Source organism: Cyrtonyx montezumae, unplaced genomic scaffold (genome assembly GCF_038088225.1).
Source record: "Cyrtonyx montezumae isolate F1298 unplaced genomic scaffold, pur_monq_1.0 scaffold_3, whole genome shotgun sequence".
NCBI lineage: Eukaryota > Metazoa > Chordata > Aves > Galliformes > Odontophoridae > Cyrtonyx > Cyrtonyx montezumae.
Window position 1 is genome coordinate 128,462,000 of NW_027072034.1, and position 21,943 is coordinate 128,483,942.

At 40.6% G+C, this 21,943-nt stretch overlaps 1 protein-coding gene across 3 annotated transcripts in view; it reads right to left on the minus strand.

Annotated features, from left to right (window-relative positions):
* SRGAP1 (SLIT-ROBO Rho GTPase activating protein 1) overlaps positions 1 to 21,943 on the minus strand; it is a 138,472-nt gene that overhangs the window by 36,698 nt on the left and 79,831 nt on the right. For all 3 annotated transcript variants that reach the window (XM_065743355.1, XM_065743353.1, XM_065743354.1), the window contains exons 5-8: positions 16,561 to 16,743; positions 16,096 to 16,224; positions 7,284 to 7,505; positions 6,420 to 6,521 (exon numbers count right to left, since the gene is read on the minus strand). In XM_065743355.1, coding sequence (XP_065599427.1) covers positions 6,420 to 6,521; positions 7,284 to 7,505; positions 16,096 to 16,224; positions 16,561 to 16,743 — 636 coding nt within the window. The remainder of the gene's footprint in view (positions 1 to 6,419; positions 6,522 to 7,283; positions 7,506 to 16,095; positions 16,225 to 16,560; positions 16,744 to 21,943) is intronic.

A 21,943-nucleotide genomic window follows, 5' to 3' on the forward strand; every position in this document is an offset into this window, starting at 1 on the left:
TCCTGTAAGTCAAGCCGGAGGAGCAAAAGACCAGTGTGGATGAACCGGGATCTTTTGTTGAGACTCCGAGAGAAAAAGAGAGTCTATGTCCTCTGGAAGATGGGTCAGGCTACTTGGGGTGACTACAGAGAACTGGCCAAGATCTGCAGGCAGAAAATTAGGCGTTGCCAGGGAAACGGCGGGGGATTTAAAACGATCAGAACCCGGAAGTACCGCTCAGTCCTCGTGATCAACGGCTTTGGAGTCGGCACAGCCGGAGCTGCAGTGGCTGATTGAGGTACAGGGTGGGTTTTCGGGAGGTTCCAGTCTCTCGGGAACCGAGTGAGAGCAGCTATAGTCCCAACGGCTGTTCTCGCGAGAGGTTAACGAAGCGTTAACGAGGCGCAGGTGTTAACGAGGTAGGTGTTAACGAGGCATAGGCGTTGCCAGGATTTCAGCGCCCTCGCCCACACTCCTCAGCTGATTAGGACTGAAGGGGTATATCCCTGAAGGGCTCAGGGAGGGCCGCGAAGTATCACATTACAATTCATATCTATATATATATTATTATAAACCATTATTTATTTATTTACTCTCAATTTTTTTTCGTTTCTTTGTTTTTATTTTTTTCTGTCATGGTCTCTACAAGACAGAGGGCTTGCCTTAAGAAGGCTGTGGCGACCCAGACAGAAGGTCTGCCTAGAAGTGTGGCTACACAGGTCTCTGGTTGCAAGGAGTGTCAGAGCCTGCTACTACTAGATGAGGGTGCTAAGCAGTTCTCCTGTGCAAGGTGTGAGCAGGTGGAAGATCTGCTTAACATGGTGGTTGAATTGAAGGAGGAGGTTGAGAGACTGAGGGCCATCAGGGACTGTGAGAGGGAGATTGACTGGTGGAGTAACTCCCTAGAGTGCCAGAGAGAAAGGTACCAGGGAGATCCCCCACAGTTTCTGGTGGACTCCCTGACCTGTCCCTGTAGGGCAGAAGGGGGATATCTGAGGGATAGGGAGGGCTGGCAGAGAGTCCCTGCTCGGTACCGTGGGCGATCTCCCCCTCTGCCTCCCCAGTGCCCCCAGATACCCCTAAGCAATAGATTTGCAGCATTGGAAGTTGAAGAGGTGATAAGGGGTGAAGTGCAGGAAGATTCCCGCAGGAGGTCACCAATGGCAAGGCAGTCACCTCCGTGCATTGAGACTGCTGCTACTAAGAAAGAAAGGAAGGTGATCGTAGTGGGTGGCTCCCTTCTAAAGGGAACTGAGGGCCCCATTTGCAGACCAGACCCAAACCGCAGGGAAGTGTGCTGTCTCCCTGGGGCTCGAATCAGGGACATTACTAGAAGACTCCCGGACTTGATTCGCCCCACCGACTACTACCCATTACTAGTAGTTCAGGCAGACTGCAATGAAATATCTCAGAGAAGTCTGTGAACTATGAAAAGAGATTTTAGGGGATTAGGGCGATTAGTTCAAGGGGTGGGAGCACAAGTGGTGTTTGCTTCCATACCTTCTGGGGTGGTGAAGGACACAGAATGGGCTAGGAAAACACAAGTGATGAATAACTGGCTGAGAGGTTGGTGTAGAGATAGACACTTTGGGTTTTTTGACCATGGGACAGTTTACTCGGCTCCTGGCCTGTTATCTGTTGATGGGACACACCTATCCCAAAGGGGGAAACGAATCCTAGCACAGGAGCTAGCTGGACTCATTGAGAGAGCTTTAAACTAGCTGTGACGGGGGAAGGGGATAAAACAGGGCTCTCCAGTAAAGAGCCTAAGGAGGCTGTGCTGGAAAAAGGGGTGAGGCAGATATCTCAGCTGAAGTGCATCTATACCAATGCACGCAGCATGGGCAATAAACAAGAAGAGCTTGAAGCCATTGTGAGGCAGGCTAACTATGACCTTGTAGCTATTACAGAAACATGGTGGGACCTCTCCCATGACTGGAATACTGGGATTGATGGCTACAAGCTCTTCAGAAGGGATAGACAGGGAAGAAAGGGTGGTGGCATAGCTCTCTATATCAAAGAGTGTTTTGATGTTGAAGAACTAGTGGTTGGAAATGACAAAGTAGAGTGTCTATGGATAAGGATCAGGGGGATAGTCTTTAGGAGTGACATCGTGGTGGGGGTCTGTTATAGACCACCTAGTCAGGATGAAGAAATAGATGAGATGTTCTATAAACAACTCGTAGATGTTGCACGATGGCCAGCACTCGTTCTCATGGGGGACTTCAACTTCCCTGATATATGCTGGAAATACAATACTGCGCAGAGGAAGCAGTCCTTGAGATTTCTAGAATGTGTGGATGATTGCTTCCTGACTCAGCTGGTGCAAGAGCCTACCAGGGGAGATGCCTTGCTTGACCTACTTTTCACTAACAGGGAAGGACTAGTAGGGGATGTGAAGGTTGGAGATTGTCTTGGCCGGAGTGACCATGAAATGGTGGAGTTTGCTATTCTGGGTGCCGTCAAGAGGGTGACTAGCAAAACTATTACCTTGGACTTCCAGAGGGCAGACTTTGACCTGTTCAGGACGCTTGTTGCAAGGGTCCCTTGGGACTTGCTCCTGAAGGGTAAAGGGGTCCAGGAAGCCTGGATGCTCCTCAAGATGGAAATCTTAAAGGCACAGGAGCAGGCAGTCCCGGAGTCCTGTAAGTCAAGCCGGAGGAGCAAAAGACCAGTGTGGATGAACCGGGATCTTTTGTTGAGACTCCGAGAGAAAAAGAGAGTCTATGTCCTCTGGAAGATGGGTCAGGCTACTTGGGGTGACTACAGAGAACTGGCCAAGATCTGCAGGCAGAAAATTAGAAATGCTAAAGCCCAGCTTGAAATTAGGCTGGCTACTGCTGTAAAGGAGAACAGGAAACCCTTTTACAAATATATTAACAGCAGGAGAAAAACTAAGGAAAATTTCCCTCCTTTACTCAACGAGGCAGGCAATATAACCACAGACGATAAGGAAAAGGCTGAGGTTCTCAATGCCTTCTTCACATCTGTCTTTAATAGACAGGACAGTTATCCACATGGTACTTGCCCTGACCTGGAAGTCCGGGACGGGGTGCATAATGCACCCCCTGTGATTCAAGCAGAGACGGTCAGAGATCTTCTCCTCCATCTGAACTGCCACAAGTCCATGGGGCCAGATGGGATCCACCCAAGGGTGCTGAGGGAGCTAGCAGAGGTGATTGCCGAGCCACTTTCTGCCATCTATCAGCATTCCTGGTTATCTGGAGAGGTCCCACAAGATTGGAGGCTTGCCGATGTGACTCCCATCTTCAAGAAAGGCCGTAAGGAAGACCCGGGGAACTACAGGCCTGTCAGCCTGACCTCGGTATCAGGGAAAGTTATGGAACAGATGATATTGAGGGAGATCACACGACACGTGCATGGCAATAAAGGGATCAGACCCAGCCAGCACGGGTTCACCAGGGGCAGGTCGTGCTTGTCCAACCTCATCTCCTTCTATGACTGGGTGACCAGACAGGTAGATGAGGGAAAGGCTGTTGATGTAGTCTACCTGGACTTCAGCAAGGCCTTTGACACGGTCTCCCACAGTATTCTCCTAAGGAAACTGGCAGCCCGTGGTGTGGACAGGTTCACTCTTCTCTGGGTGGAGAACTGGCTGGAGGGCCGTGCCCAGAGAGTAGTGGTTAATGGAGTTAAGTCCAGCTGGCGTCCTGTAACGAGTGGTGTCCCCCAAGGGTCAGTTTTGGGGCCCATCTTGTTTAATATCTTTATTGATGACCTAGACGAGGGAATTGAGTGTGTGCTCAGTAAGTTTGCAGATGACACAAAGCTGGGAGGATGTGTCAAACTGCCTGAGGGTAGGAAGGCCCTTCAGAGGGATTTGGATAGGCTGAACAGCTGGGCTGAGCTCAATGGGATGAGGTTCAATAAGACCAAGTGCCGGGTCCTGCACTTTGGCCACAATAACCCCATGCAATGCTATAGGCTTGGGGCAGAATGGCTTGAAGAATGTAAAGAGGAAAAGGACCTGGGGGTGTTGGTTGATGCTCGGCTCAACATGAGCCGGCAGTGTGCCCAGGTGGCCAAGAAGGCCAACGGCATCCTGGCCTGTATTAGAAATAGTGTAGCCAGCAGGAGCAGGGAGGTGATCATCCCCCTGTACTCAGCTCTGGTACGGCCGCACCTTGAGTACTGTGTTCAGTTTTGGGCCCCTCACTACAAGAAGGACATTGAGGCCCTGGAGCGTGTTCAGAGAAGGGCAACAAAACTGGTGAGGGGCCTGGAGCACAAGTCTTATGAGGAGCGGCTGAGGGAGCTGGGATTGTTCAGTCTGGAGAAGAGGAGGCTCAGAGGAGACCTTATTGCACTCTACCACTTCCTGAAGGGGGGTTGTGGTGAGGAGGGGGTAGGTCTCTTCTCCCTGATAAGTAATGACAGGACGAGAGGGAATGGCCACAAGTTGCGCCGGGGAAGATTTAGATTAGACCTGAGGAAGCATTTCTTTTCTGAAAGAGTGGTCAGGCACTGGAATGGCCTGCCTAGGGAGGTGGTTGAGGCACCATCCCTGGCGCTGTTCAAGAAGCGTTTAGATGAGGTGCTAAAGGACTTAATTTAGTAGTTGGGTAGAGATAGTGATAGGAGGATGGTTGGACTAGATGATCTTATAGGTCCTTTCCAACCTTATGAACTTATGAACTTATGAACTTATAAGACATAACATCTGAAAATCTGAATATACATAAAATCTGAATCTCAAAAGTTTATCAAAAAAGTCCACCAAAAATTATATAGCCCCTATGATTTAATATAGCAACAGATACCCATTTAAACTGAAGGTCTTTAACACTGTCTTAAATTGGATAAAATTTCAATTTGTACCCACAATGGGGCCTCCTTCTACTGCTAGATCAGAGGAAAGAAAACAGCATTGTTTTTTTGTACTTCACTAAAAAAAGTTTTTATTTTACTAGGTGAGCTATTCCCATGACAGGCATTCAGTACTCCTGTTTATAAATAGCTGCAGCTGAAAGCATAGCAGATTTTGACGACAGTCTAAATTCCTTTGACCTTCAGAGGTAGCAATCTGGGGACTGGACAGAGGGTGGTGGGGATGACAGACAGCAAGTGTGCTTGTACAAGTTTTCACTGAAGCATCTGCAAAATGCAGAACTCACTATTGTGACTGCACGGACAGGCGAATGATGAAGTTTACAAACATCTGTAAGGCAGGCAAGGATCTAGTTGCCCTTAAACAATACAATAAAGATCTCTATAGCACTCTGAGTAAGTGAAGCACTTACACACATGCCTTTAAGTAGTTAGATACAGCAGGAGTTCATAGGTTCATAAGGTTGGAAAGGACCTACAAGATCATCTAGTCCAACCATAAGTCTTGTTAAGAGTTTTATACATATCACACAGGTACCAGCTGAACAAGTAAGACTTCCAGAAACTTACACCTTGGTGACATTTAATGATATTTCCTGAACAGTGCTTCTCCTAACACCTCTAGAAATGCCTCAAAATCTCACATATTTGAACATTTTGTAGCAGACATGGAAAGTGGCAGTTCTGTATATGAATGCATATTTAATTCCTGAAGAGCTGAACAACTAAAAAAGATAAGGGCCGATTTTGTGGTTTCCCATGCTTATCACATCCACAAAGGTGGCTACAAAAGGAGGTTCTACCAGTAACATTCAAAATTAAGTTCTACACGAGGACAAATGGGTCTCAGGAAGTAGAGCAGGATGACAGGCATGTGAATGTGAGAAAAATCAACGTTTCAACTCTTTGCAGTTATCAGGACAACAGTGATATCAGTAACTCAAAGGAGTGCTAACATTTGAGTGTTTACAACCAAACGTTTGGTTAAAAGAAAAATAAAAGCACCATGTAGTATACAGGAGTTCCCTTAAGAATTACAGTTATTCTGTAATAAAATATCAGGTTTAAGTAAATATAACTGTTAGAAAAGAACAACTACTTATCTCTGCTGAAAGACATTACACTGTTTATGAAGTTTATTTTCATATAATTCTTTGCATTTATAAATTGCTAAATATAAGTGCAAAAGCAGAATAAAATTAGTTTGGAGACTGATGTATAGAAGCACATGAATGTATGTATGTTCTAGTCTGCCAAAACTGAATTACCCCAAATCTTTCCTGAAAAAGACAATGAACAATACACACGTAGCCAACACATACTGCTATTTTGTTCTGGTCTGTTCACTAAGCTTAGGGAAATAGTTATGCTTAATGCAAGCCAAATCCAGCATTCTTTTACATCCCCTGAAACGTCTCAAACTAACAGAAAAAAGGGGTGTACAAAAAGCTCTTTTCTTCGTTTAAAATTAAGACAGCTCATATAGACTGATGCCATTTTACTGTCATTTTTGTGGCTCTGACAAGGCAGAAAATACAGCACCTTCCTGACAATAGTTTCTGATGCACAGCCCATGTACACACAGACCTTACCTCCTCATTTTCTATTTTGAGAGTGGCCAATCGTGACTGTAGTTGCTGATACCTAAGCATAAGCTCTGCTTGCACAGGTTGCTGGGCAGTGACTTGACAAACCTAACAAACAATCAGAAAGAGTTGTGAGATGTAAGGGATAAAAATAAAATCAGTTCTTCAGTTGCTCCCCTAAACACTAGGTGAATTCCCACCAAAGCCACTAAAATGTAATAAAGCAGACAATAATATGTAATCATCTAAATTTAAAGTATTTGTATGCTACAGAGTATGAAACTATATGCACCTTAGGAATACAAAGCAAGCCCTGTTTGTACAGCTGCTGTTGTGTTGTTGACTTTTGGTCGCACAGAAATGCAAACCCTGGAGTTGCCTTCCCATACAGATGTACATTCTGCATTCTGCTTTGCTACTGGTCTTTCCAGCAGCACGATGGGATGCAGCTGGGGAGCATGACAAAATGAGAGAGGAAGAAGGGGAAAGGGCTGCATTTCACTGAGCAGAACTTGGGAGATTTGCAGTTGTCCTCACCAGCAATCACAGCTGCCATTATAGGAAAGGCAGGTACTGAAGACAAAGTCACGACCTACGTCAGTATTGGTCTGAGCACAGGCTGGCCAGGAAATCTTCTGCTATTTCATAACAGGTAGTACAGGATATAGTAACACACAACAGTGTTTACTTCAGAACTCCAAAGAACCTCGGAGCAGTGCTGCAAATTTTGCAAAAGCTTACTGCTGGCCATCTGCTCTGGTCAGCAATAGCAGCTGTTACCAAGCTGTGACTTTGTAAAAGGTGATAAAATCTATCTTTTTCTACAGGAACAGAAATAATCTCTGGGGGGATACGTGTCACCATACAGACCTCATCACCCATATGAGACTGGAACTCAAATTTCATTGGTGGACAAAAGGCAGTGGGGAACATTTCCATGAATCTCTGCTTGTCACTTCGTGGCTCCAAGCTGTCAACTGCATTTTCTATGATGTCAAGGCCCTCATGCCTAGATGTTTCAAGGTTATATTCTGCAGAAAGATATGTTCTTAGGGCTCTGTTCAGACTTGCGTGGTATCCAAGATCACAACACTAGTAACATAATAAAAGGAGAAGAAAACAAATTTAAAAGTAGGAACACTTATATCCAAGACTGCAATATCAGAAATGCAATAAAGGGAGATGAAAACCAGTTAAAAAGCAGGAAAACCATTCCAATGCCCCAAATCACTAATTATCACTAAAATTTTCTGTCCAGGAATTTTTCTATCTTCAAAACATCTTGCAATTTTAGTATTAGGGTTAAGACAGTAAGCATTTTGTATCCTTGTCCTATTGCAAAGACTTGAGAACAACTTTAGAAAAGATATCAGGTGTACAAGTATGGCAATTTGTCTTCTGGATACAGATACGCTACGATCACATTTACAGCGAAAAGGTTTGGAGTCACTGTCAGGTCATCTATTCAAACACATCTTGATATAACTCTACCATCTAAAATAAATGCTAGCATCTAACATAAATGGATCAGTTCCTGCTAGTCATGGCTGTGCCCAAACAAAAAACTCCACATCTGCCTCCCACATTGGTGCCCCATTTAAGGTGCTTTTTGATGCAGTGACAACGGTTTAACACCCTTTCCCCTGATAGTATAGGGTTATTCACCTTATTTCCCATGCTCAGACAGAGGCAGAAATGCACACCATTATTAAATACAGAAAGTCATAATTTATGTCTTTTTTTTTTCTAGAGGTGAGAATAACACTGGAGTGTAATTGAAATCTAATTGGTAAAATGTAAAGTTCTGTTTGTTCCTGAATTTTAAGTACCCTAGGTTTGCATTATTCATGATTTGTTAATATTTTAGAGGAACAGCTTAATATATTTTTAAAATGTCACAGTAGGAGCGTATCAAGTAGCTGTTTTCTTAACTCCCCTGCACATTACACAGTAAACAGTATCTTCAGCTTCTACTCAGTGAGCTTTCAGGTAATGGCAGAAGTAATGCAAACCTCTGTGTCACCTCTATGCTTGAACATCAATCTGCTAACCGTTGCATACAAAGCAATGTTTATCTGAAATGTGTATTTAGTCTTTGCTCAGTCCAGAGAGAAACTGACCAAACATTTGTTGGTATACAACCAGCAGTGGACAAAAATATCCAAAATTTCCCATCTCATAGAGTATATGCAGGAAATCACTGCAGTTTTAGGAAAGATTTGTCCTAGTCAGAGGACAATGCCTTCCTGGGGCAGATAGCACACTGCCTCTGCCCCCTCCTTTCCCAGGTGATCCCCCCACAGCTTAAAATCGTCATTCCCTGCAGGATGCATCTGGGTAAAGAAGCAATTTGAATTCAGTCCGCTGTTTATATGCAGCCTTCCCTTCCAGCTATCATAAAACCTTAGGACTTATTTAATATTTTCCCTTTTCCTTTTCTCTTTCTTATTAAAAAAAAAAAAAAGAGAGAGAGAAAGACAGGAAAACAGACATGTACACACATACAAGAGCAGGGAAGTTTTCAACCTATTTACCACATCTAAACCTCTGTGTACAAAAGAAACAAAGCACTCACATCTTGGCTTGTGTACACTCATCACTAGTGATTAAACTGTTCCGAAATCTGTCAAGGCTATTGTACTCAATATGGATGCCAAAACTTCCAGACAAACTTTTGGGCTTAGCAAGTACTCTGGGTAATTACTGCCAATGGGATAGTGGCTACCCAAAAACTAGCTCTTAAACTATTTACAGAAAATGGAAAAAAAGATGTCATGTTCAATCAAACGCACACAGCTTATCCTCTTTCTTTTGCACTTATACAACAGAAGTGTATTACGTTTACTAAAACAGCCACTCAGCTTTTATACTGAAGGCCATCTATATTTCAAAGGCATCCATTCAAATACTGTTTCTAAAAGGAAAAAATCTCCTGGTGTTTTTCTCTTGTTCTGTGTCATCTCAGATTTCATATTTAATTCACTACCTTGGATGAAAAAGACAGACTAAAAGTGATGATAAGAAAGTGGATCAGGGCAGCTGTTTTATTTCATGTGCATTAGTTTCAGAGACCTCATGGAAGATTTAACTGAGAGGAAGTAAGGGCAATGCTAGCTTTAGCATGGCCAACTACCCATGTGTTATAAAACTACAGGCATCTTGAGCCTGAATTTTGGAAGATTAACAGAAAGCTCATTGATTTACAATTATAGATGTGTGGGTTTCTGATGCAGCTGCTTTACAAGTTGGAATATAAGGTTGCAGCCTTGCAGCTTTATGCAAAACCTTCACTGTTTAACCCTTAATCTACTTAGTAACTATCACCTGCTCATGAATGAAAGCCACAGTTATTTTTGAAAGCAATGACAGCTGTACAGGGTAACAAATACAGCTTCTGAGCCAAGAGCATGGATTCTTCAAGTGAAGCAGAACAATCTGCCAGACTAAGGCATTTTCTTGCAGAGCTAATGCCAGTGGAGCAAACAGTAACAAAATCTAGAACTTGAACTAATGCCTTATCACCAATGGCTCTTTGAATCAAACTTAAAATGCTTGAATTTGGATTTTTACTTCAAAAAATTAAGTAAAAGCTGAATTTATCTGAGTAATATTATATGTTTAAAAGCAAAAGGAACACGCATAAGACACCATAACTCATACTTCTGCCAGACAGTAGTTCATTTTCTCCACATTAGGGAGACAAAGACATTCTTAACCTGTAGCTCCATCACAATATCAACTTGCGGCTATTCAGAGAGAATAGCCCTCTTCACATGCTAGTACTAGTGATGGTTTAGAAAAGAGGTGGCTACAATGGAGAAAGAGCTTGATAGATATGCTCATTATTGAGACTAATGATGTAAGGTACTGCTATCTCCACAATACTGGAAGAAAAAAAACAACCATCAATCTTTCAGGAGCCACAGAAAAGTATGCATGCACATGTGTGTATGTATACACATACATGCATGAGTACATGATGTTCAGGAAAAACATAATCAAACATAACAAAAACAGATCCCAAAGATTTTTAAAGCTCAAAGAAGCAACCACACTGTTAATCAAAAGATGAGCACAGCAAGCTGACAGCTTGGATGGCTAGTAAGACCTGCTATCAATCTACAGCCTAAGGAGAGATTAGGAGCCTGTTGGTGCAGTAAGAAATGAAGATGAGAAATGAGAGAATGAAGTCACAGACTATGAATTTTATTGCATTTCAGGATTCATAAAGACTTTTGGTGAGGCAAAGTTTGGGGAAATGAGTGATGCATTTGGGATATGTGTGAAAAATTAATTTCGTAATTTGCATTTTATTCTTATTTGGAATTAAATCTGAAACAGTCTCAAGAGCATTTACTGTCTTTATTGCACCCTAGAGTATATTTAGGCTTGAAAAAAACAGACTGCAGTGCCTAGCACAGAGCTGCAACCAAACATCCAACATGATCTTCATTTCATTTCAGGAACAATAATAAAATTCTAATACCAGAAATTCATAAAAATGCCTTAATCTCCGAGCAAGTCACATTCTGATCATCTGTCTTACACAGACATCAACACTCAATTCAAAGGGATCTGATTGCACATGCCATGTTTATGGTAACTTTTAACACAGACTGAGCTGCAAAAACTCTACCTTAGTTTTAAACTTGCTTCTATAAATGATTAACAGAGAATCTTTATCCAATAAATTAAGTTTGTGACAGCTAAATATTCTCTAACTTTATAACCATCCAAAGCATGCAGACTGCAATTAGACATTTGGAAATTCCACTCTAAGAAGGACCAAAACATAAGCACAATTTATTCTAGTAGCAGAACTACAGTCAAATTAGTTTTGATGGCTGTTTCCTTGTATTCACCTTTAGACCACACAAGTGCACGGTCAGACTTAAAAGAAAAGCTCCCAACCTCCTCTTATACCTAGATAAGGCTAATAAACGCAATTACATGGACATCTTTAAATAAATGAATACTATCTCTGACATATGGACAAATGTTGGCACCAACAGTCAGTTTGGCAGTGGTGTGTATGCTACGGCTCATCAAAAATCCAGAATTAAAAAAAATACATTAGTTAAAGCTTATGTAATTGATCTAAAAAGCATTCTGCTGTTTTCTGCAAGACTCACACGAAGAGTAAAATTGATCCTATTCATCACTTGGACTAGAACCTACTACATATCCACCAGAGAAGAAATATGCAAAAGCAAATACAAATTCCTCTAGAACAATATGGACAGGACAGAAATATACTGTACACATCAAATCCTGTTTATCCCCCTACCTCTTTGCAAATGATGATCACAACTCTCAGCTTACTACTGCATTAAAACATCCAGCTAAGACTCCAGCAATATTCTTATCTTGCTTTTATCACAAGGGCTTAAGTTGAACATATCATTTTAAATCAGAAGCCCTCAGTTTTATTAATGAAATGAATGAGTTGAACAGTTCACATCGAGCTCAGCCAAGGAGCTGCAATTTAGGATTTTCCATATGAACCTCACAAATCAAGCTACAGAGGAACCCCAGTGAAAAAAAAAAAGAAAAAATAAATCCCACAATCCACTCCAATCTCATTGCAAGCAATATATTGAGCACTTCACAGAGTTTTTCCATATCTTTATCTAATTTTCATCATATGTATTTATCAGTGAAGTTGGAAAGCATTCAATATCATTTATGGGCAAAGCCAACAGCTCTGAGAGATCTATATCCTTTCCAAGCTAGCTGGAATTCAAACATAGAGGGTAAGACCCTTCCACACAAGACAGGAGTTCATGAAAGCACAGAAAAGAAGAAAGGCAGATGGAGACAAAGTAGAAAAGGTAAAGAAATAGCCACCACTACTCTGAAAACTCAGAATTGTTCAATTATACTAATAGATTTACAGAACAAGATAGTCTGGACTGTTGTAACATATGGTGAGTGGGAAGCATGTCTCACATTCCAATGATATAACGCAAAAATCTTGCCAAGACTCTTGCATTTACAGAAAGTGTTTCATTTGTGAAGTAGTAAACATTCTGTCTAAATACCAGTGCTTTCACAGAATATTCTGATGAAATACAAATGCCTGCAAGACACTTCATTTAAACAAGATCACAATCAGATTAAGTTGGCTCAGAATGAAATTTTAGTTGCACGTTTATTAGCTAAGTCTTACAAAACACTAATGAAAAGGGCAGTGTGGGCTTAGAGCCCAGAAAGCCAACTGCATCCTGGGCAAAGCAGCGTGACCAGCAGGTCAAGGGAACTGACTGTCCTCTTCTACTCTACTCTTTTAAGACCCTATTTGGAGTACTACGTCCAGCTCCAGGGCCTCCAGCACAGGAGAGATGTGGACCTGTTAAGAGTATGTCCAGATGAAGGCCACATAAATGCCCAGAGCATTGGAGTACTTCCATAAAGAAAAGCTGAGGTCCTAAACAAGAGAGAACTCCACAGAGACCTTATTACTCCTTTTCAGTACGTGAAGCAGTACTTAAAAGTTAATTATGAGGAAAATGATCCATTACATAAGAACAACTTCTCACTTGGGTGGTACCCTGGCAGGTATGCCTTCTGTCCTTAGTTTTCTGCCTTCAGTAACTATTTGTTGGGATCTTGGTAAATGTTTTCATTGCCTGGGCAGGACAGGTGGGTGGAGCAAGACGTACAGATGTGTGGCTGTAGATTATAGAAAGACACACGGCAAAATAAAATAGAAGAAATCAGAGGAGGCAAAACATGCAATTGTGAACAGGAAAAAAAGAAAAAAATATTAAAACAAAAAAGGGCACATCATCACCTCCCATATGAAAGAAGAAAAATACCAACGAAATCACTGTGAGGGAATGAAGTTGAAAGGGGAAAGGATACAGTTATAACGAAGTTGGACAAGTTTTTAATATATGTAGGTCATTCCAAAAATAATGCCTCCTATTTGTTTCCATGGAAACTCTAGCAGATACAAGGACCACAATAACACTATTCAATAGAGCAAATTCTCAACTACAAAACACTATTTTTCAACACAGCATCATTGGCTATGCATTTTTGTCATGCTAGAGCCTGCATGCTGCACATGGAAAAATATGCACCAGTGGAAATGACCCACAGTTTCATAGCTGCTATGATGGTGCTGTTAAGAGGAAAAAACTGCCCACACTGTCAGAAGGCACCAAACCTAGATTGCATAGTGGGTGCGGAAAGACAGTCCAGCCACGACTGGCAACTTGCTCCACAGTCTTCAAAATGGCATGAAGCCAGGCCTTATCATGTTACAAGGGAAAGGCTGTCTTCTTCTCTGGCCTGACTTGGGAAATTAGAGCCATCAGCTAAGTCAGTGTCACAATGTAATGGTCACAGCTGATGGTTTGTCACAGGACATCTAAAAGGATCACTACTTTCCTATTCCAAAAGACAGTGCATATCACTTTACCTGTTGAGGGCTGTGTCTTGAACACTTTCTTTGATGGGATATTCACAGGCTACCACTCTATGTACTGCCACTTTGACTCTGGTTCGTAGTGGTGACATCACATCTTGTTACTGGTCATGATGCAATTCAGGAAATTGTCACTTTCAGCCTCAGATTGGTTCAACAGGTCCTGACAAACTTGCACACAGTGTTCTACCTGTTCCTGTGTGAGCATCCTTGTGTCTCACATGGCTTAAACTTAGTGATACTGCAACACTGTCACCACTGTTTCCAATGTGTTGGAGATGACATTCAGCTTGATACACAGTTCCCTGATGAAAATCTGCTGATTCATATGGATGAACTGATTGAGATGTTCACTTCACAGTGTGGCCCCTGTGCCATATGGAATATGGCTAGTCTTTCACATCACTGTTGAAACACACTACCCACCACCTCACTGTGCTCACATCCATTGTTTGGCCTTCACAAATGTTCAACAAGCACTAAAGAATATCAACAGGTGCCATTCTTTTCTAAATGGAGGAATTCAATGGCACACCTCCATTTCATAAGCACTTCCATGTCAGATATCATTCTGTCAGACTGCCCCTCTGCTGCAATCTGTCACATGGCAACAAAATGTTATGGAACACTGGCAGGAAGGTTCAACTCCTACTGCCACACCACCAACATCTGCCTCTCACACTGTGGGCCAACAGAATAAAATGGGAGGCATTATTTTTGAAGCAGTCCTCATGTTACTAAAGAAAGTAAATGGCAAAGAAAACTGACTCTCAGTATTTAAAAACCATAGAAGTGTATATATATATGTACACATACTCATATGCAAAAATATATGTATAGATATTTTAAAAACATTTGAAACGATAGAATCACAGAATCATCAAAGTTGGAAAGGACCTTCAAGATCACCAAGTCCAACCATCCACCTACCACCAATGTTGCCCACTAAACTACATTTCTTAGTACCACATCTACACGTTTCTTGAACACATCCAGGATTGGAGACTCCATCACCTCCCTGAGCAGCTGGGTTCCAGTGCCTGACCACTCTTGGGGAATATATTTTTCCAAAGTGAACCTCCCCTGGCACAACTTGAAGCCATTCTCTTTTTGTCTTACTGCTGTTACCTGGGGAGGCCAACTCCCACCTCACCACAACCTCCTTTCAGGTAGTTGTACAGGGAAATAAGGTCTCCCCTGAGCCTCCTTTTCTCCAGACTAAACAATCCCAGTTCCCTCAGCTGTTCCTCATAAGGCTTGTGCTCCAGTTCCCTCATAAATACAATAAAACACATGCATGCAACAATTTTAGTCCATTCATCTCATCTCTATCAAGTTTTGCTACTCCAGACAGTAGAAATAAGTCATTTCTTGTCAAATGCTAAATTAATTTATTCTGTACAACCAACCAGAACCTAGCTAGCTTGTCATTATGCTTAACCTCCCACCAAAAAAGACAGTGCGTGAACACTGTTTACTATTATAAGTAACAAATGCCACTGTTACAGGAGAAAGCATATTCAATATCAGTGGTAAAGCCATTGACCCATTTAACGCATACTTCTTCCTGACCTTGTATTTGCTGTATCCAGATTTTCTTTAAAACTAAATGGTCGGTTTACAAAGAGGGTGAGACACGATGAAGCGCAGGTTCTGCCCTCCACATTATCTAGAATGTCACTAATACAGGCTCTGCAGACCAAATGCTGGCATAGGTCAGCATCATTGTATAACCTCATACCCCTAGGATGTTCTCATGGCCTACTGAAAAGCAGTAACAAGTTCTGTTGAAAATATAGAGAACTGTTTCTGCAAAATAAATTAAAAAATAAACAACTAGTGTGTATTCAATTCAATGACTCAGTGAATGAATCTGAATGATTCTTTAGACACTACAGAAATTACTTCTTACTGAGTTGAACACTGTTATTATATGCCCACTTAAGAAGTTTCTCTCCTAAGAAATATTTATTCTCCAGAAATACCTCTATGGTACAAAATGGAATAGTCAGCTTTCCTGTGTTATTCCTGCCATACTTATTCTTGCCACATGGGGAAGAAACATAATATTTTTACTTTAAAGGAAGGTTCAGCATCTTATTGGTACTTCATTTTGTGAAACATAAAGCTAAAAGGAAAACATGCTAATTATACCACACAATATTATAAATGATGAATATATCGTAGGCAATCCATATGACTAATGAAAAGAAGAAAAAGGATGTTAAAAACAAATGTGCAAATACTTACATCAATTAAATCTGAAAGGTCATGAATATAATACTTGAAAACAGAAGCATTGGTTGCTTCAAGGGTGAGCAGGTATTCATTACGGGCCTTAATAGACTTCAGCTTGTTTTCAGAATATTTTGCTTGACGCTAGGAAAGAGAGTATATTCATGTCTTTGAATGACTTAATTCTTGATACATAGCAAAAGTAGTAATGATTCAAGCACACAATCCTATTAACTAGAAAGAACCTTAACTGTCAGCCTATTATATGTATAAAGAATGTAATATATAGCAAGAATTGTACTGGGAATAAACTATTCCCCTCTCTGAACTGCAATTAAATTGTCTAAAACCCACTTCTAGTTTATTTTGTGTACCTTGTTTAATTTTATTTCCCAGCTGGATTTCTCTAATGTCATGATAAAGAATGTCAGAAACACGCTGGATTTATTTCTAATGAAGCAAAATAAAAGAACTATTTACTTTTTCCTTCATTTTTTCAATCTTTTTCACAGAGCTCCGTCTTTGGTGCCTGTCTTCCAGTCGTATGTGAAAAACAGGGTCTCCTGACCTCCCAATCTGTTTTTCTTCTTGCTTCTCTGCCTCCTTCAGTTTGCTTTCTGCACTGATGCTCTCTGCATGATACATGTGGTATGTTTTCATGACCTGCAAAAGAATCAAAAGGGAGTTAGGAGAAAGTAGAAATATACATACAGAAAAATTACAGAGTCAATGTAAAATATTTTCTTAAAAGATGGAGCATAAGTAATTTTCTTGGTCAACAAAGACTGAGGATTTCCAGCTGTGTTTTTCTTCTCTGATTTATTCAATTGTAATCCAACAGGGATACCTATTGGCCTCACAGAGTTTCAGTCATGTCTTTAGATGATGATAGAATTGACACTATTCATTTTAAAGTAATGGGTACTTACATACATAAAATTCTGCATGTTCAGAGGGCTTTAACGGGCACTGTGAATAAATAGGAAGATGGTGGAGAACTAGTCATCATATAAGTGTCTTCTGCCCTACCTCAGTTCTGCTGAGAAAGGCGCTGTATCTCAGAAATACTCTGGTAGGTGATTGAGCAGAAAGCTATCAAATATTTCAGGCAATAGTTGTGTAAAAAATATTTCCTATCATGTTTTTCTCATCTCTCTGTCATGAAAGAACCAAATCCTTGTTATTATACTTCACGACTTAAGTCTTTGTAAAAAATCTGAAATGATGAGCAATAAAACTAAATATCAGAACCAAATCTATCCTACCTCCTCAGTACTTAGTTAATGATGGCCCAGCTGGGGACATCAAATGTTTGAGAAAAGGACACTCCATCTGGCTCTGAGGACAGGACAAGGAAGCAGAGACAATAAGAAGCTTCAGCCTGGGGATACATGCTTAATCAGATGGATTGCTATCGAAGGCCTGGAGAGAAATTGTGTTTAACCACGCAGGCAGTGGATCAGGAATGACACAGAACTGGCCAGCTCTCCAGACATGAGCTGGAGGAAGAGTAGTTTGATAAATAAGACTTGATGGCATTCCCTCCATAGCCCCCAGTTAATAGCAGCATCCTTCCCACACACACACTTTCTCTGCAGCCAAGAAAGCTTGGGCCACCAGACTACAAATATGTGCAAGTTACAAGCTAGGGACAAGGTGGGAAGGTATCCCCAGGAGGACAATGGTTTCCTCTCTTCTTCACAGGATTTCGGAGCTCCGTCTCCAGCAGCTGTAACTTTTAGGCTCAGACCATACAAGCACCTGCCTCTCCTGCAAAGGAAGCAGCCATGGAGGAGTCAAAGGGGCTGTTCCTCCTTCAACAGGGTTTTGCATGGCTGCTGAAGAGACAGACTAGTTCAGGAAACTCCTTGAAAATGAGACAAGTAACTTTTCTATCTGAGAAGTTAAGGCAGCCCAAGGTGAATCCACAGACTAGCAACACTAAAGCTAGAGGGTGTAAATTAGCCTTTATCAGCCTTTAAGCTACCTTGCATGTGCCTTAGCATGGATCCACACAAACCAGGTGAACTCCACATCAGGTGAAAGCTGAAGAGATGCATAATTAAAGTCCTACACAACAGGACTTTACACATTTTCACACTTCTCTGCCAAAAGGGTGGAAAAAGGGAGAAGATGGTGACCACAATCTAACCAGATGAGGCAAAACCATGACGACAGATCAGGCTGGGCTGGGAAGAAGATACAAGCCTGCAGAGCTGAGATCTGCCCTGTTTTCAGGTTAAAAACATACCATGTTTAGCTTCCTATATTGCACAAAGGCAATTTTTAATTTAGTTGAAAATCTGTGCTCAGGGAATTTAACTCATACAGACACAAGGAAATAATGACTGAAAAGAAATGTGCTTCTTAAAGAAATTATGTATGAAACAAACCATAGAAGGCACAGAAAGTGATATGGCTTTATTAAAAATGATAGGAAAAGGTAATTAAATACTAAAACTGCACCTTCCTCTTTTTGTCTTTGCATGCAGTTTTTAAGTGCTTATTTACAGAATTCTACATGTGTTTCTTTTTATTGTGTATTTTTTGTTCTGTGTCAGCTCCTGAGACTTTTCAGTTGGTGGGAGACAAAGCTAATTTATTTATCTTACCATCTAGAAAAATTATTTTGTTTTATACTCCTTTCTTTTTTTTCTTTTTGCCAGCGAAAAAAAAAAACAATAATAACATCTCTGAGTTTCCTAACAGCACATCTCAAAGCACTTGACTTTAGAACAAATCCTTGTTCTGTCACTTCTTGATAAAGGTAGTAGTGAACACTGAAGTTTCTGAAGTGATTTTTCTGAGTGCTGCATAGCTCAGCATAGTAGGCATAAGTGACTTTCTGCAGTGGCTACGAAACTTCAGCCTACCTCACTGTTGACTGAAGGAGCATAAATACATCACTACCAGCTCTTGCCAAGAGGCTTCAGAAGCTTCTGCACTGACTTCACTAACCTCACGTCACTGAAGAGCACTTCTTCCTCTCACTGCCCACTTATAGCAGTTTACCAAACTCAATATCTCCATACATCCTGACTAAAAGCCAAGTTTTGCGCAAGAATCACAGAATCATTAAAGTTGGAAAAGACTGAGATCATCTAGTCCAACCATCAACTGATCACCATCACTAGCTTAGAATTTGCATGCTAAATTACATATATATTAATCTTTCCCTTAACGTCACACCATCTTTTCTCTCAGGAATAGTTAAAAGACTGTTATATTCTGTAGAAGACAGTAACAGGCTTATCTAATTCTTGGAAGTAGCCTTACTGTAAGAAGAGTTCTGAGATCCACAGATCCCAGAGCTGTAAATATGTAACATAACCATAGATCTGTTATTCAGATGAAAAATTCACTAATGAAATAAGTGATACAGCTTCTCAAATGCCCACCAAACTGCTGAACTCATAGACTATCCTGTGGGAGTATCCATCACTGAACTGACTTTTACTAGTCTCCAAAGTGCTTATTGATCAGCTATCAGGTATACACTGGGAAGAGAACAAGGATGTAATTTTGCAGATGCTGAACTGCCATCAAGACCGACACACAGCACTTTCTGTTGTACTCAGCAAGCACTGCTAAATTATATACTAGTCCCTTTCTAAAATCAAATGGTGAATTCATCTCTGACTAATTTAGCAAGTCTATTACTACAGACTGAAAATGTTAAATACAGATTTCTGACAGATAACTGAGTCAGACTGAAAGTAGATTAAAAAGATTATGTTATACAAACTATGTATCCTCCTATTTGTAGGTGACACACTGTACACTTAGTGATATACACTTTCATCATTTCTAAGAACTCAGAAAGGGCAGCATGTAGTACTTAGAACAGGGATAGGAACATCAGAGTAAGCACTTAGAAAATTATTTTATTTAAACCCACAATAATTACTGAGAAAAGCGAGTCAACAGGACATCAATGAGTGATTTACTTTTGTGGGACAGAAGAGGGACGTACCTGTAGCAAGGCTGTGGCTTTCATTTTCTACATGCAAGCTTCTTTTCTAGAAAATGTATTAACCTAAACTTCTGATTGAACATTTCTAAATCAAAGCACATTGGATTTATCATGAGTTGTCTAAGTATCATGCTTTATTTGTGTAATAAAACTGCATTATTAATAGCTTTTTCATAGTGTTTCTCAGGAAATAAGCATTTAATAGAGCAGAAGTTCATCTCTGTTGGAATTACTGAGTATGAATAGTTTCAAAATTGACTCTGGTTAGAAGTGAATTATATTAGAAAGTAGAGTTGCAAGGAATTCATTACATCAGCTTAGCTAGTGCTTTTCCCTGGAAGTAAGTAAAATCTTAAGCCAATTCCACTACGCCATTGGCCTCTAGCAGTTACATAGGCTTAATATTTAAATGTTTTCAGCATTCTTATCACTTCTAAGATAGCTTCTAATGTGGTTGCAAGAACAATCACTGATTTATTACTATCAATGCAGAATTACTTATTTTACCAGCTCTCAGATATCTGATAAATTGAACATAACTTTTCTACAAAGAATCCAGACTCCGTGTTAATGAGTAAAGAAAAAAAGAAAATCTGGCAGCAATGACTCAGAAACTAAACAGCCAAAATTTTAATGAGCGAGATAAAACAATGGAAAATGCAAGTCGCACAGCTGCCCTAGTCTTATTCAATATTAACTTGTTTCTTTTGGATTGTCCATTGGACATTTTCATTTTTCTGCAAGCCCTACATTTGTACTGCTTGTAAAAAGTGTGATGCTGGGAGGTGTAATTTGGAAAACCAGGGAGGAGACATGAAGATATTACAAGACACTGTAGCTTTCAAGAGAAATGGATGAAGAGTTTGGGGAGCTTTCTCCACATCAAAGATGATGCACTGTACAATGAATGATTTACCTCCTCTTTCACTCAACTCGTAACAAGATTTCTGAATCTCCTGGTTCACAAAAAACACCAACCCAAACCTTTACACTCTTTTGTTTGACTAGCATTTTTATTCTGGAGTTGCTAGGAAGAAAATTCTTTGTCCCCCAAGAACTAATGAAGCTCCACTTTTCTTGTTCCTGCTTACTCGAAGGACTGGCTTGCTCCTTATGTAAAGTATAGGACTAATAATACTGGCTGAAAGAGTAGTAGAGAGATGAACAGGAGATGAATGCAGCTGGTAGAATGCTGCAGACCTGAAACTACTGATTGTCTGGCACAGACAGAGAAAAGCCACGCATAACTGAAAGTACTTGCCACTTAAAATTTACTGAACTTGCAAAGATACAGACTAAAGCCATGATGTTTTGAGTAATAACATTAGAACCAGAGCATAAAATAATGAGAACTAAAAATAAAAGAGTCTTAAAATGTATTTTCACCAGTAATTGAGTAATGCAGCAAACATACAAATATTTAATGTAACATTCAAGTAAACCTTTTCTATGGAAGAGAGATGGAAATTAGAAAGGAAAGTTTGCCTTAGAAAATTCTGATTACTCCAATAAAATAAACCTACTTCACTCACAGGTTCTTAGAACACATCCTAGAGCCTTGATTCATCATCAATCCTGTACATGATGCATAATTTTAATTAGGATGGCACAAGACACTGAACACTCCCAGGGAACAAGTACAAGACCTATCACACATATCTCCTACTTTCTAGGTAATTCCGACTGATGCAAATGGGAAAAAAAGGAATTACTCAAGTGTAAGCAAGGAGAAAGGTCTCCTAATGGAGCGCATTTTCAAAGAACAGCTATTTAATGTTCCAAAATACCTGTGTTTTCAACACAGATGTCTGATTTGTTTTGGGCATCTGACTGCAGTTCTGAGCTTTCTACACTCAGTAAGAAGCCAAATCACTCTGCAGCTTCTTGAAA